We start from the raw sequence: 14,884 nt of genomic DNA, 5'->3' as shown, positions 1-14,884 counted from the left end.
TTGGCATTACTCTATCATAAACCTGATGTTCAACTATCTGCAGGTCTTTCAGCATTTAAACAAAAGTGAGTAGCTCGATTCTTCCTGGCAAATTGCATAAGTTCACATTTTTCCACATTATAATCTAGAGGCAGGTTTCTGCCCACTCACCAAACTTGTCAAGACTTTCTATTCATCAGCCTCCTTTCTCTATTTTCTTTTCACTTCTTGAGGCACAAGGTCTTCAGTACACTAATTACAAAGTCGTTTAGTTATTGATTAAAGACCACAGCTTAGAGCAATTGGTGGGAGAAACACCTGACTTTCTTCAGGCTTCAGATATTTTTACTGCAGGGGGGGGCACATCACATGCCCTTCTAGCAGTCTGAATACTTCTCATTCAATCATTCATACCTTAAAGCTGTTCAGCTGCCTAGGAACCAAACAGTTGTCATGAAGCTGATGATCTTTAGAATCCACATCAAGTCACAACTGCACAGCCTACTTTCCCATTGGCTTGATAGCTTGCTGCTCCAACAAAATGCCCTGAAAACACTTTGAACTCATCTTCTTGGCTACCTTTGCCAATTTTACATATCCAATTTGTCTGTAGGTTACAATCATTCATGATTTTTGTAGCAGTTTTCTTACAGCACCCATTACTTCTTCCTATATTTGCCACCCTGCAGTGCGGTTACTGTCAGATAGCCTATTACCTACTATCAAAAAGGAGTCCTTACTTTCACTATTTCTTACTTTTACCTGAACTGATTATACATTTTGATCTTCAGAACTAAGCCCCTGAATGTTCCACCCTCTCTCAACTTGTAGCAATGTTACACTACAACTATCAAATCATACATATTTGAGTTTTCAAGTCATCTATTTTGTTACGAATGCTAGAGAATCAGAAGCAGAGACTTAAGCTCTGTCTTTTTACTATTTTCACAACCTCTAACCTTATTTGTTGGTACACTAAGGTTTCAATGTTCTGCCTCTGTCACACTCTGACTGTTGTGTCCCGTATTGCTATCTTGCTTTCTTGTCTCTCTTGAACTGATCAAATTTTCCTTCACTTGATTCCACATCTACATTATTTAGTTTAAAACCATCTCAACCACCCAATTTGTACAACTCTTCAAGACACTGGTACCAGCATGGTGCAGGTGAAAACTATCCCAAAAGTGCAGGTGACACTTCTCACAATATTGGTGTCAGTGCCCCATGAATTGAAATCAATTTCTCATCCACCAATTATTAGGCCACACATTTGACTCTTTAATCTTATTTACCCTTCATAAATCTGCATGTTACATTTGCCTTTAAAATAAGAAAAAGTTAGGGTCCAGGCTACCTTCTTAAAACATCAGTATCCACACCATTTTTTGGAATTAAATGGAGACATCATGTGAAACTAGAATAATACTAAGGTTTGATTAAGAGGATATTTGCAAAGATTTGTAATTAAATGGGATAAAATCTCAAAACGGTAGCTGCTCAATGTGTGCTAAATGATTCAAATAATTCACCAGCAAAGAAAATTTGCAAAATCCAAGGCGTTGATGCCACTGAATACTGGGCTGGTAGGGATGAAGTATTATAGGGGTGAGCTTGATTAGTGAATGAGCTCTTCCTAATCTTTGAAAATTTTCTCCTTGTTCTTGCGTACATGGAGGGAGAATACAAGCAAAGAATAAGGCCACTGTCTAGTCTTCTCACTTGAAATGATTTTTCTCCCCCACTCAAGCTAACAATGTTGTTAACATCTGTTTCTTTGTATTCAGCTATACCACTAGACACTCCCAAGTTATATAAACAATCAAATTCTTTTCTATACACGCAGCAAAGTACTTAAGTCTAAAAATACAAGAATAGAAATACATTTCTATTTATGCCATCGTGCACAAACCAATTGCTTAATGCCATATCTTGTGGAAAACTCATCAATTAAAAAAAACAACAATCTTTTCTAAATTCATTTTTGGGCATAGGATGCGGTCTGGCCAGTATTTTATTGCTAGGCCCTAGACCTTCCAAGTCAGGATGGCAAGCAGCTTGAAGCGATGGAGCTCCCCTGTATAGTGTTTACTTTGCATTTCCCTGCCCTCGTCTTTCTTGACACAACTGGCTGCAGAATTGGAAGGTGCTGATAAGGATCTTTGGATGATATAAGCAGAGTATTTTGTAGATAAAACACACTGCTGCTACTGAGTATTGGTGGTAGAGGGAATGGATGTTTGTGAATGTGGTAACAATCAAGTGAACTGCTTTGTCCTAGAAGGTGTCAAGCTTCTTGTTGTTAGGGCTACACTCATTAGGCAAGTGGAGAGTATTTCATCACACTCCTAACTTGTACTTTGTAGATATGTAATAGAGTTCAGGGAGTCAGGTGGTGAGTTACTTGCTGCAGTTGAGTTAGATTGCTGCACTTCATGCAATCTAGTCTACTGCATTCGCTGCTGGTAATGTGGTCTCCTATACATTATTTCCTCAATGATTTGGAGGTTCTGATGTTGGACTGGGATGGATGAAGTTAAAATCACACAACACCAGGTTATAGTCCAACAGGTTTATTTGGAAGCACTAGCTTTCGAGGTGCTGCCTCTTCATCAGGTGTTGTGTGATTTTTAACTTTGAGGAAACAAAGCATAGACTGGGTGACCACTTCACAGAACACCTACATTCTGTCAGCAAAAAAAAGACTCTAGCTTCCAGATGCCTACACTTTAACACAGCACCCTGTTCCTTGGCCAATGTCTATCTCAGGAGAAAGCAAGGACTGCAGGTGCTAGGGATCAGAGTTGAGCGTGGTGCTGGAAAAACACAGCAAGTCAGACAGCATCCAAGGAGCAGGAGAATCAACGTTTCCTGATGAAGGGCTTATGCCCGAAATGTCCATTCACTATTTGCCTCTAACCGTGTCCATTAATAGCTATTCACACAGCCCACTATTTGCCACTAACAGTCTCCATTAATAGTCATCCACTTTTTTTTCTGCCTAATTGTTCTTCACTCTCTTTAGGCTCTATCCCACTTATGATTTACCCACACTCTACCTTCTGCATATAAACTGACATTTTCCGAGCTACCATCAATTCTGAGTAAGGGTCACTTGACCCAAAATGTTAACTAATTTCTCTCCACTAATGCTGCCAGGCCTGCTAAATTTTTCCGTCAACTTTTACTTTTGTTTCAAATTAGATTGTTATTGGAGAAGATGACTGCCTGGCACTTTTGTGGCATGAATGTTACTTGCCTACTTTAGCCCAGGTCTTGTTGCATTTGAACATGGACTGCTTCAGTATCTTCTGATCTTATGACAAAGGAAAGGTAAATTTATCAAATACTTCTCAGTTATATTTTTTATAGCCACAGCTGAAGGTATTTCACCTCATTAACTTTTGATTTCATTTATTTATTGTCACGCATGTTTGTTACATAATACAGTAAAAAGTATTGCATTTAAAATATCAATTCATTTATAGATTTCTAATTACAGTTAGCAATACCTTTTACACTTTTTCTTCAGCTCTTCAAGTTCATCAAGAACTTTCCTCAATTTGGTTTTGCACTGGTTGGGACCCATTTCCTGCATGTAGCAATAAAGCATAGTTAATCAATTTTATTTTAGGTACAGTGAGAATTCCTCATAGCAACTGGCAGGCATTGCTTAACGTAGATAAATCTATACAGGGACCTTAAGAAAGGGCATTAAGCAATGGAAGCATAAACTGAATGATGAAATACTACTAACATTCACACAAGGGACAAATTGTCTTTAACAAAACTGTGCAAGAATTCTGAAATCAGAAGTCTCATCCCTGAATCTAGCATCCACCGTTTTTTGCCAGGATGGGTTGTACTTTACACACTCATGGTTCACAAAGGCTGCTGCACATATAAAACTGCATTTGCCTTCAAACAGATACAATTTTCATTTGTGAGACACCCAAAACACAACTTCTGAGCTTTAGACACTTGAGCCAAGGGTCAAAATTTGCAGGAGTTATTTGGAGAGATGTGTAACCCTTTTGGAGAGATCCAGGTGTCCCTTTCAGATAGGCAGCAGGCCTCCTGGGAGAAGTTTGATGTTGTTTAAAATTATTAAAGGTGGACATGAATGCATACTATAGAATGGGGTTTTGCCAGCATTGGCTGATTGGGTAGAGTTTGCATACTGCTTGCTGCGAACTCTGAAGGGGCCATTTAATATGCTCCGCTTGTTTTTGGAGTGAATGATCTACAGGGTAGTCACTACCTTGCAGATTCTTTTTCTGCATCAAGCTTACATATTAGAAAATGTCTTGGGTCTTAATTATAAAATTGTTGACTAGGTCAATCTTATAACATGCAGAACAGTAGGAATCCTAATGTATACCAAGAAAGGTGGGCACACAGTAGATGGTAGAGGATTCTTGGCTGATTTGGGTACTAAGATGCCAAACAAAGGATCTCATTTAACTGCTTCATTTCAAAGGTGCATTTGAATGCAGGATGAATTCATTGAGACATACAAAGAAACATACATGAAGTTGTGGGTTAAATTCGAGCAAATCTATCATCCACATCTTGGAAATATGCAAAGGGTAGGAGTCAAGGTGCTATTCCGTTGAAGACAAGTGGAATCCAACAAAGATGTTTTTAACAACTGAACATACAGGGGATTCCATGGCAGCATTATCCGTGGCACATATGGTGTCAATATAACTGAGATCAATTGGCACAACAATGGCAGGTTTAATTGCTATGGCATTGTGCTGCAGACAAAATGTCAATGGCTTCCTGGAATGGCACATTGATGAATAGGTTAAGCAATGTCAAGTACGGACAAAGGGATGCTACTGCCATCAATTAGCAAACATGGCATGGTCTTCCCAAATGTGAAGGGATCTTTCACTGTCTATATGGAAAATTAGATGGATGCCCTTGTCTTATCAAAACATCTATGTTAACAAGTGCAGTCCACCCAAAAGGGTGGATGGAGACTTGATTTAATGTCTCATCCAGAAGTCAGTACCAGCAGTGCAAGTTCTCCAAAATACTTCATCAAAAGGTTCCCAGTTTTGGATAAGACATTAAAACAGACTCAAATACTAAACTCTTTTTGCAATCAATAGCCTTGTTATTGATTTTAGTCATTTGAAGTTGATTACTACTGGTTCTTCAATTCTGTTTATGGACAAAATAAATTAAGCTTAAATCTGAAAGCTGCAAATTCAGATCAGATGGTCGTGCATAATACTCTTTGTAAAAACATGATGCAAAGTACGTGGCTTCACATCAATACTACAGTTACAGCATTAAGATCAGACCTTAAATAAGCTCAACCTAATTTTAGACTGAAACAGGAAGCAGCATGCATAAGGTTTAGCTCCACTTGAATCAGGCTTGAATGCCAGCTTCACATAAAATTGAGAGATTAGTTAACACCAACAGTAAATTTGATGTATAATTGGATCCGAGGAAACACAAGATGTTACAACACTGATGACAGTGTTCCTTATTGGTTGTAGAGTGCTTTGAAATTGACTAAGGTTGCTAAAGATATTGTAAAAACATAAGCTTGTTGATTCTTTCTTACATGCTTTTCTTGGTGAAAATTCTGAAATGGGATATATGTTTCAATTTCAAGAGCACCATCTTAACCTGTGCAGTGCAAACCAAAAGCAAATATCCAATTGATAAAAATAAGAATCGTACCTTTGCAGCTGAATTAAAATCTGTTGTCTGTAAGACTGTATTGATGGATTTCTCCTCTGTGGGGATCTTAGCTGTCTGTGTGCTTTGTTGTTTCACAGTAGATTCAATAGCAGTCCACTTTGAATTACATACAATATTTCCATACTTTGTTTGTCCCAGCGTTGGTCTATTTTTGCTCATCAAAGTTATGTCTGTGTTGTCAGCTCGGTCAATAACAGGGATGACAACTGTAGTGTCTTTATCCATGGTGTAATCAGTCCTGAAATCAGTGCAGGCATCAATATATTGATCTATCTTCATAATTAAACCTTTTGAGCCCTTGTTGAAACAGTTGTCACATTTCACCTGGTTTTGAGCACAAGTTCCTTCAAGCAAAGTACAACCTCCAGGAGCAGTCAAGTCTGATGTCTGTGTGACACAGTTGATAAATTGATTGCCTTCAGTTATCTCTACATCATTCACTTGGCTCACACCACAGTAATGGTCTTCCACTGCTACATTTGCAATAATGCTATCCCCAGCAGCTGACACGAACGAATCATCATAAAACTTCTGTTCATCTAAATCTGCTGACATTTCAGAACTAACTGCAGTTGGTTCACAGGACACTCTCCACCCTGGATGATCTGGACTTTCACATGCACACTCTGCATTGTTGTTCTGCTTACCTTGTAATGTGTCTTCAACTTTTGAAATAATAGCAGTAGAAGCTACAGTTCCAATCATGTTAAATGGCACCAATGGTACCAGACTTTCTTTTTCAATGTCCACTGATGTGCTACGGGTAGATTGGTCGTTGGCAAATTGTTCGTTTAGATAAGGGAAGCATTCTTCTCTGAGATTAACACTCTCTAACAGTACATTAGTTGGAAGGACATGGTTATGTGAACCAACTTGTTCTAACATGCTCCCACTAGGAAGTATGTTGTTGCCATCATTGAATACGCTCTCAACATTTTCTGAGATCCCAGCAGATTTACATTCTACAAGGTCGGCTTCAGTTGACCTCTCTGCACATTCACAAATAGCTATTTCTTTATTCTCATGTATGAATGATCTCTGTGTTGAAGTGACTGCAGAAATAAAAGAGGTCTCATCTATTTCTTCAACTGAAGGAGATAAACGTGCAAATTGATCAGATTCTACAGGATTCTGAGCATCTGGACAGACTGCTAGGGTTTGTTTTTCAGGAAAACTCTCTCCACAGCTCAAATAATCAGTGAAGTCAGCAAAACCATGGCTTTCTGTGCTGCGCATGGTGCAATAATCAGGAAATGGCTCATTATTTAATCTCCCCAAATCCTTATGTTCGGGAATGTATTGATGCAACATTTCTCTTTTACCCTCCTGAAAATAATCACTGGCAGGTTGCTCCAAGGTCATTTCATTCAGTTTCCTGTACATTTCAAATTCCGTGTCCAAAGATAGGGTAGATTCATTTCCATATTTTTTCATCAATACTAATTTCTGGTTGTGTTTTTCTTGCTCAATAGCCAACACTAAATCAGTTTCCTTCGTCAGATCCTCAACAACTGAACTTCCATTAGGGGAGTTAGTTTCATATACTGGTTCCAAAGTGTCAGAAAATTGAGATTTTGCCTCTGCAAATTCTTCAGCACGTTGAGTCATTAATCCCCTATCAAAGGTGTAAGGTTTCATTCCAGAGTCAAACTGTGGATTAATAGATTTATCACAGATGCCTTCATTTGTTTTCAGCTGTCCAGGATTAGGACTAACAGCTCTGAAGCACAGGAATGCTTTCTCAGCAGTGGAAAAAGACGCAAGGATTCTCTGGTTGTGTGCAAGTAGCATATTTTTATCTATAAAATTTGTAATAATGAGTAATTAAAATGAAAGAACTCTATAAAATGCTCTCTCTGTAGTCTAATGGAAAATTGAACAGCAGTCAATACTTGGAAAACCACATATTCACTGCATTATTCCTCTATTTAAATCAACCAGAACTATGGTAAGAGTTGAAGCACTGTAGTGGGCCTTAGTATGCTGGAATTGGGTAGCTTAAAAAAATTGCCAAAACAGTCTCAAAAGTATGACTAATGACTGTAAAATTAAAGCATATGGGAATCGGGGATAGTGTATTGATTCAGATAGAGAATTGGATAGCAGGCAAAAAAACCCAAGAGTAGGTGGACCCAGAGTGGACTCGACAGCTGCGGAAAAGATTTGGGCCAGTCCGCGACCCAGCAGCATTGGTGGCAGCTGCATTGGTGATTGACAATGAGATAAATCAAATCAAAATTTCTGAGTGTTAGCCAGTGATTGGTGAAGCATCACAGGGATCAGTACTTGGACTCCAGTTATTCACAGTATATGTTAATTTTAATAAGGGATCTACATGTAACATCGCCATGTTTGAGAATGCAGAGATGCAACGCGATGCTCAATATGTGAAGAGAACATGGTTATGATAATAAATGTAGGTCTCTTACAATCAGAAACAGAGGACGTTAATAGATAAAATAAGTGTTGCAATCAGTATATTCCAAACTTCAGGTTTACATGCTGAGGGATACATTAAGGTATGGGGCGGCTGCTGCAAAGATATAGTGGGGAAAAGTCGCTGTCTTTAAGCCACAATGGATTGGAATTCAATACCACAAGCTGTGCGCCTCACAAAAAGATGCACAACGCAAATCACTTGTTGAGAAGGCATTAAGCCACTCTAATAAAAAAAAATGTTGTATACAGAACTTAATATTGGTTTCAAATTACAAGCTACAGAAACTACAATGTTTTGCCTTCTGGCTGCATGCACAATTTGGAATGCATTGCTAAATATGAAGACTGTTACAATTTTGCACAGTGAATTTGTTTCAAAACTTCTGTAAGACTAAAAACTGAAATAATTCAAGGAGGGTGGCACGTGTAATCCCACTGCTTAAAAAAAAGAGAAAACCAGAAATTTTAGACTGGTTAACCCATGAGCACATCCTTCATAATAGATTTTATAACAGGACACAAAACAATACCAATGGTATTTCACAAAGTCAACATGGATTTATGAAAGGACAATAATGTTTGGCAAAGCTTCTGGATTTTTTTGATAATCTAATATTCATACCTTCCAAATACAGAGTCTGTTCTCCATCTTTCACTGGTTCACTGCAGTTCCTACATTTTTGCGTACTTAAGGTATTGCAGTAATTGCACTTTTTACAAGGCCAAATGCAGTAAAATGTGGGCATTCTGGATGAAAAAATAAACCCAATTAACTCATAGCAGCTAACATTTTCGCTCATTCTCATTGTTTAAAAAAAACATTTTATGCACTAGCCAAGCACTTAAAAAGTACATATTTGACTTATCAAGTGCCTTATCACATCTAAGATACACTGAAGCTATTGCTGAATGAATTGCTCAGAAGTACAGGTTTCTCTGGAGATAAACGAACTTACAGATTTCTTTTGGTCCCTTTTCAAGTATGTCCTCGGTTAAATAGACCTAATAATTTTAAGTTGGGGGTTGGGAGAATATCTCTGGAACAAAAATTGTTCAGTGCTTGGATTTTTTGTAATTTTAAGCAACTATCTTATACTTTACAGAGACTCATGCACCAATCACAACTCAGTTTCACAGAAATCATCTGTACTGTATTGCAGACAGCAACATGGAAAAACTGGAGTGAAATTCAACGCTCCTTTGGGAGAATACAACTAGGATTTATACATTCAATAGTCATTAATAAATTCAATATCAAATTCAAGACAAACTTCTTTATCCAGAGTATAACTTACAAATATACAAATTAGGAGCGGAAGGAGGCCATCTGGCTTCTTGAGTCTGCTCTACCATATAATATCATGATTTATCAGGTCATTCTACATTCTCACATATCCTTTTAACCTCTTACTTCTTTGCTTATCAAGAATCTATTTCACCTTAGCACAAAAATATTCTAAACTCTGCTTCCACTCCTTTTCAGCAAAAGGATTCCAAAGACTCATGACTTTCTGGAAGAAACAAAATTCTGCTCGTCTTAAATGGGGAATTCTTTATTTGTTGAATAATTCTACATTCTCTCATAAAATGGAACATTCTTTCTATATATACACTGCCAAGACTCCTCAGGATTTTATATTTGATTAGAATTCAAATTCAATTAGGATGGTCAGAATGTGGAACTTAACCACTACAAGCAGTTGTTGAGGCAAATGGCACAGATATGTTTTAACAGGAAACTAGATAAACATGCAGGAGAAAGGAATAAGATATATTCTAGGAATAAGGTGAAGCAGGAGACAGGAATCATCTGTGGAACATGACCATGGTCATGGACCAGCGGGGATTTGTTTCTGGATTGTGTATTTTATGTAATTAATATTCAAAGCATTTCAGGTCAAGCAGGTAGTAAAGATAGTCTTGGTTTGGTACAAGTTATTGAGTACAGAACAGAAAAAGGAGTATCAGATCATAAAAATCCTGAAAGCATGGAGCTGCCTTTGCTATCAGCTCACTAAACGACAGATAGTATCAGATTGGAGTTCAAGCTTTGCAAGCTGGACCAGCGCATAACAAACTGGCAGATCGCCCATTTATTGACACAAACGCGAGACCGAAACATCAATGCAACATATAGCAACCTGTCTATCACTTAACTGCTCATAATCTTGTCAAGCTGCCTAGCTTTGTGCCAGCACTAAACAGCAAAGCAGTACGGCAAAACAATTGAGCCGTTAAGCTCTGACTGAGGGTTGAAGCACCAAATGGCTGTGAGCACCCAGGTAGGTGTTAAGAAAGCAATGATGCAACCTGGTCCAATCTGTGACCTGGTGTGTCTCTGTGTGCAGTATCTAGCAGTAGCATTACAATATTAGCTGCTAGTGCACTCAAAAGTAAAACTTTAAAGTGCAGGAGTGTCTTGCAAATGGACTGGAGAAGTTCTGAGAGGTAATATCCATGGATAAGTTTACAGATGGTGTGTTGAGGGTGATGGCTTTGTGCATATAAAAGTTCCGTTATTTTGAAAACAAATCAATATCTTATGCTAGTTATCTTGTGCCAATTTAAATAGTGGTATTTAGTATATTAGTATTTTCTTTTTATGTCTTGTTTTAATTTTAGTGAAGGTTTGATCATCAGAGATATCTGAATATTCTAATTCTGTTTGTGAGACCCATATATCAATACCAATATTGAATTGAATTTATTGTCACGTGTCACAGTGAAAAGCGTTGTCTTGCGAGCAATACAGGCAGATCACATAACTAGGTAGCATAGATAAGTAAATATAGCAGTATTGTTATTAAGTGACTGCATCACCTAATAGATAACTTTATGAAAATGATAAGAGTCCCTGATAATCAAAGCAGCAGCTCTCCAGAAATCTGAGGATTCATTATTTTGGCCATCAAGCTCACTGACACCTTCTCAAGGGTAACTGGGATGGTCAATAAATTGTACATTCGCCTATATCTCGTTAACAAATGGGAGATCTGACAGTTTGTTATACAGTGATCCAGCTTGCAAAATTTGAACTCCAGTATGATGTATATATAGCAAAATCACTGCATATGCTTCAAGCACACAGCCACGTCTCAAAGTCTTAGAGGAACAGTCCTCACTTGTGCATCAGGGGCCCCGGTTCAACAAGGTGAGGGAAGCCTCCGATATTAGTTCAGGCATTCAATCTGTCACAAACAGGGATCCTTATCTGTACAATCTGGGGAGTGGGTCATGGGCAGCCTTGTGGGTGCAGTGCAGTCAGTCTGTAGTGTCATGGAAACAAAGCACAACACACAGAGCTGTATCATCTCTGAAGGAGGATGTCTGCAACTTATAGCTATGTGGGGCCTTCAAAAGGTAGAGATTCATACACTGAAGGTGAAACACATTTGTGACCTTTACACAATAGCCTACCGTGTACAATCAATCAAATCAGTTTCTTGATCCAATCCCTCCTGACCATTTTGTACAGCTGATGACTGAAGTCAATTCCAAAAACCAAAACAACTGCAGATGCTGGAAGTTTGAAACAAAACAGAAATTGCTGGAAAATCTCAGCAAATCTGGTAGCATCTATGGAGAGAAACTAGTAAATTGTTCTACTACTTCATCAGCACGAATTGGCTATAGTACGATTGACGAATTGTGGATATTGTTTGAATATTTTAATGGTGACTGGTAGACATGTGGATGAAAATGGAATAGCATAGGATAGATATGTTTCAGATTGGTTCCACAGGTTGGCGCAACATCAACGGCCAAATGGTCTGTTTTGTGCTGAAATGTTCTTTGTTCAAACTTTCGACTGAACAGGTATCGTAATTTTCTATTAGCGATCCTCTACAGCACGATTTTGTATTGCAGTTTTCCATAGTACAATTTTATACATCGCAGGGTTGCAGAGGAACACAACTGTCGCATTACAGCAGAATGACCTGTAGCTGCAGTCCACTAATGTCTGTGTTGCAATAGCAATGTTTGCGCTCTTGGAAAGATGGAGCTTATTTGCAAAGATCACAGACATCTGCATTCCACCCATTGCCTGCTTTTGGCACAGCAGCTACTGATTTCATATATTAGTACATGAGATTTCCTACAGTGTGGAAACAGGCCCTTCGGCCCAACCAGTCCACACTGACCCTCCGAAGAGTAACCCACCCAGACCCATTTCCCTCTTACTAATGCACCTAACACTTTGGGCAACTTAGTATGGCCAATTCACCTGACCTGCACATCTTTGGATTGTGGGAGGAAATCAGAACCCCCGGAGGAAACCCAGGCAGACATGGGGAGAATGCGTAAATCCACATAGACAGTTGCCCAAGGCTGGAATCGAACCTGGGACCCTGGTGCTGTGAGGTAGCAGTGCTAACCACTGAGCCACCATGCTGCCCCAAAGATGTGCAGTTTCAGATGAACTGGCGATGCTAAATTGCCCATAGTATTAGGTGCATTAGTGAGGGGGAAATGGGTCTGGGTAGGTTACTCTGCAGAGGGTTGGTGTGGACTTGTTGGGCCGAAGGACCTGTTTCCACACTGTAGGGAATCTAATCTAATCTACATGGAACATCGTCTAGGGATAAGGATGGATGGCATCAGTACCTTCAAAGTTTCATTGCAGCACACGGATATCCACAAATAGATGTCAGATATATTTACAAATTATGAAAAACTAATTTGCAATGACGTGTCACTTATGCTACAAATATATATCCTCCATGACACTTGACAAATGGCACTTTTTCAAAATATGCTAAGATTCAGCTCATGGTAAAAATTCCTATAAATATTTTTTGAAGAAGTTAACAATATTACTTACATAAAAGCAATACTGCAGATACTAGAAATTCAAAATACAGAAATAAATACTGGAAAAACTTAGCAGGTCTGACAGCATCTGTAAAGAGAAAAATAAAATTGTAAACTTTCAGTTTTTCTTTCGAGACCTGTTGAGTTTCTCTAGCACTTTCTGTTTTCCTTTGAAAGTCAGTATTGGTCCAATAGAGAGTGAGTAGAGGCAAATAAGGAGATGGCAGATTAATTCAACAGGATTTTTGCAATGATCTTCATTTTGGAAGATGCAAACGTCATCCCAGAATAACTGAAATGTTAGGGAAAAACTTCAAAATTAGAATCTCCAGAGAAGTAGTAAGTCCTTGAGACCTGATGAACTTTACCTTAGGATCTTCAAAGAAATGCTTATTGAGATTTTCTGATGCATTTACTTTAATGTTACAAAATTTTCTTGATTTGGGGGACATTTCATTACATTGAAAAATAGTAAATATAACTCCTTTATTCAAAAAGGGAGTGAGACAGAAAGCAGGAAACCACAGGCCTATTTGCTCAACATCATCGTCTAATAAGCTATTGTTAAAAATGTTATAGCAAGTTATTTGGAAACGTTCAAGGTAAAATCATTGTGATCCTATGAAACAAAATCAGGTTTAACCAAATTGTTGGAGTTCTCAGAGTGAATAACAAAAGCTACGAATAAAGGGTTGGTGGATGTATTGTACTTGGACTTACAGAAAGTATATTCAATAAGGTGCCCCATCAAAGATTCAGCAGAAAATAAAAGTTCATGGTGAAGTGGGTAAAATATTAGTTAGGTAAAAACAATGACTGCAGATGCTGGAAACCAGATTCTGGATTAGTGGTGCTGGAAGAGCTTTTATTCCTGATGAAGGGCTTTTGCCCGAAACGTCGATTTTGCCTGTCCTCAGATGCTGCCTGAATTGCTGTGCTCTTCCAGCATCCTAAAATATTAGTTATCCAATCTTCTGTCCATGCTAACAGGAAACAGAGGCAAAATGGGATATCTTCTGACCCATTGAGCACTGTGCAAAAGACTTGACTGATGGTGATTGAATACACAACAACAACAGAAATTGCTGGGAAAGTTCAGAAGGTCTGGCAGCATCTGTGGACAGAAAGTAGAGTTAATAATTCAGGTTCAGTGACCCTTCCTCAGAACTGATTTCTCTCCACAGAAGCTGCCAGACCTGCTGAGCTTTTCTAGCAATTTCTGTTTTTGCTTCTGATTTCCAGCATCTACAGTTTTCATTTTTATTTGAATATACAACATATTGTTCTGCTGTGCTGCCACTCTTTGGTGCCATCACGCCTCTATTGACGTCACCACGAGTCTGCACTAGGTCAACTTCGGCAATGCAACCACCACTGAAGTTGATGGGTCCTGCACCAGGCACAGGTTTGCCTCCCTCCGCCACTGCGGAAACACACATTCACCTCCCTCTGCCCTAACAGTGAACACCAACACACCTCCCTCTGCCACCGCCACAGGGAACACAACCTTGCCTCCAACGCGCTACACGCTCTCCCAACACAGTAAGATTAAAAGGGTAATGAAAAACGAGAAAGAAGAAAATGTAGGTGGAGCAGATGAGCCCCAGACTCCTGAGCTTAAAAGCCCAAACGCTGCGCTGTTTACTCTGCTGCCATCTTGACCAGAAGTTAAGTCAATTAAAGGCAGTGCAAATGCGAATAGTGGGTCCAGAAGCTCGGTTCAGACGCGTGATTCAAAAAAATGACATACTGAAGAAAGAGCTTCCAACAGTACAGGAGGAAGATTTCAGAACTGGATGCATTAGACACAAAAGCAAGGAGCACTATAGCTATATTACAAGATGAAATAATAGTCATAGAACAAGAACCATGACTATGAAGCTTTGGTGGCAGTCAGAAAACAAGAGAACCAAACCAAATGGGATCGATGACT

At 38.8% G+C, this 14,884-nt stretch overlaps 1 protein-coding gene across 1 annotated transcript in view; it reads right to left on the bottom strand.

Moving 5' to 3' along the window:
- Positions 1-6,585, bottom strand: part of rbm44 (RNA binding motif protein 44) — a 77,311-nt gene extending 70,726 nt beyond the window's left edge. The window contains exons 1-2 of the mRNA XM_087989455.1: positions 5,680-6,585; positions 3,489-3,568 (exon numbers count right to left, since the gene is read on the bottom strand). Coding sequence (XP_087845581.1) covers positions 3,489-3,568; positions 5,680-6,585 — 986 coding nt within the window. The remainder of the gene's footprint in view (positions 1-3,488; positions 3,569-5,679) is intronic.
- Positions 6,586-14,884: the final 8,299 nt, after the last annotated feature.

This window comes from Chiloscyllium plagiosum, unplaced genomic scaffold (assembly GCF_037043375.1).
Source record: "Chiloscyllium plagiosum isolate Xiang-an unplaced genomic scaffold, Cpla_swu_hap1 HiC_scaffold_7, whole genome shotgun sequence".
In the NCBI taxonomy this organism is placed as follows: domain Eukaryota; kingdom Metazoa; phylum Chordata; class Chondrichthyes; order Orectolobiformes; family Hemiscylliidae; genus Chiloscyllium; species Chiloscyllium plagiosum.
The sequence above is the reverse complement of the archived record's forward strand: the minus strand, read 5'-3'. Positions and strand labels throughout refer to the sequence as shown.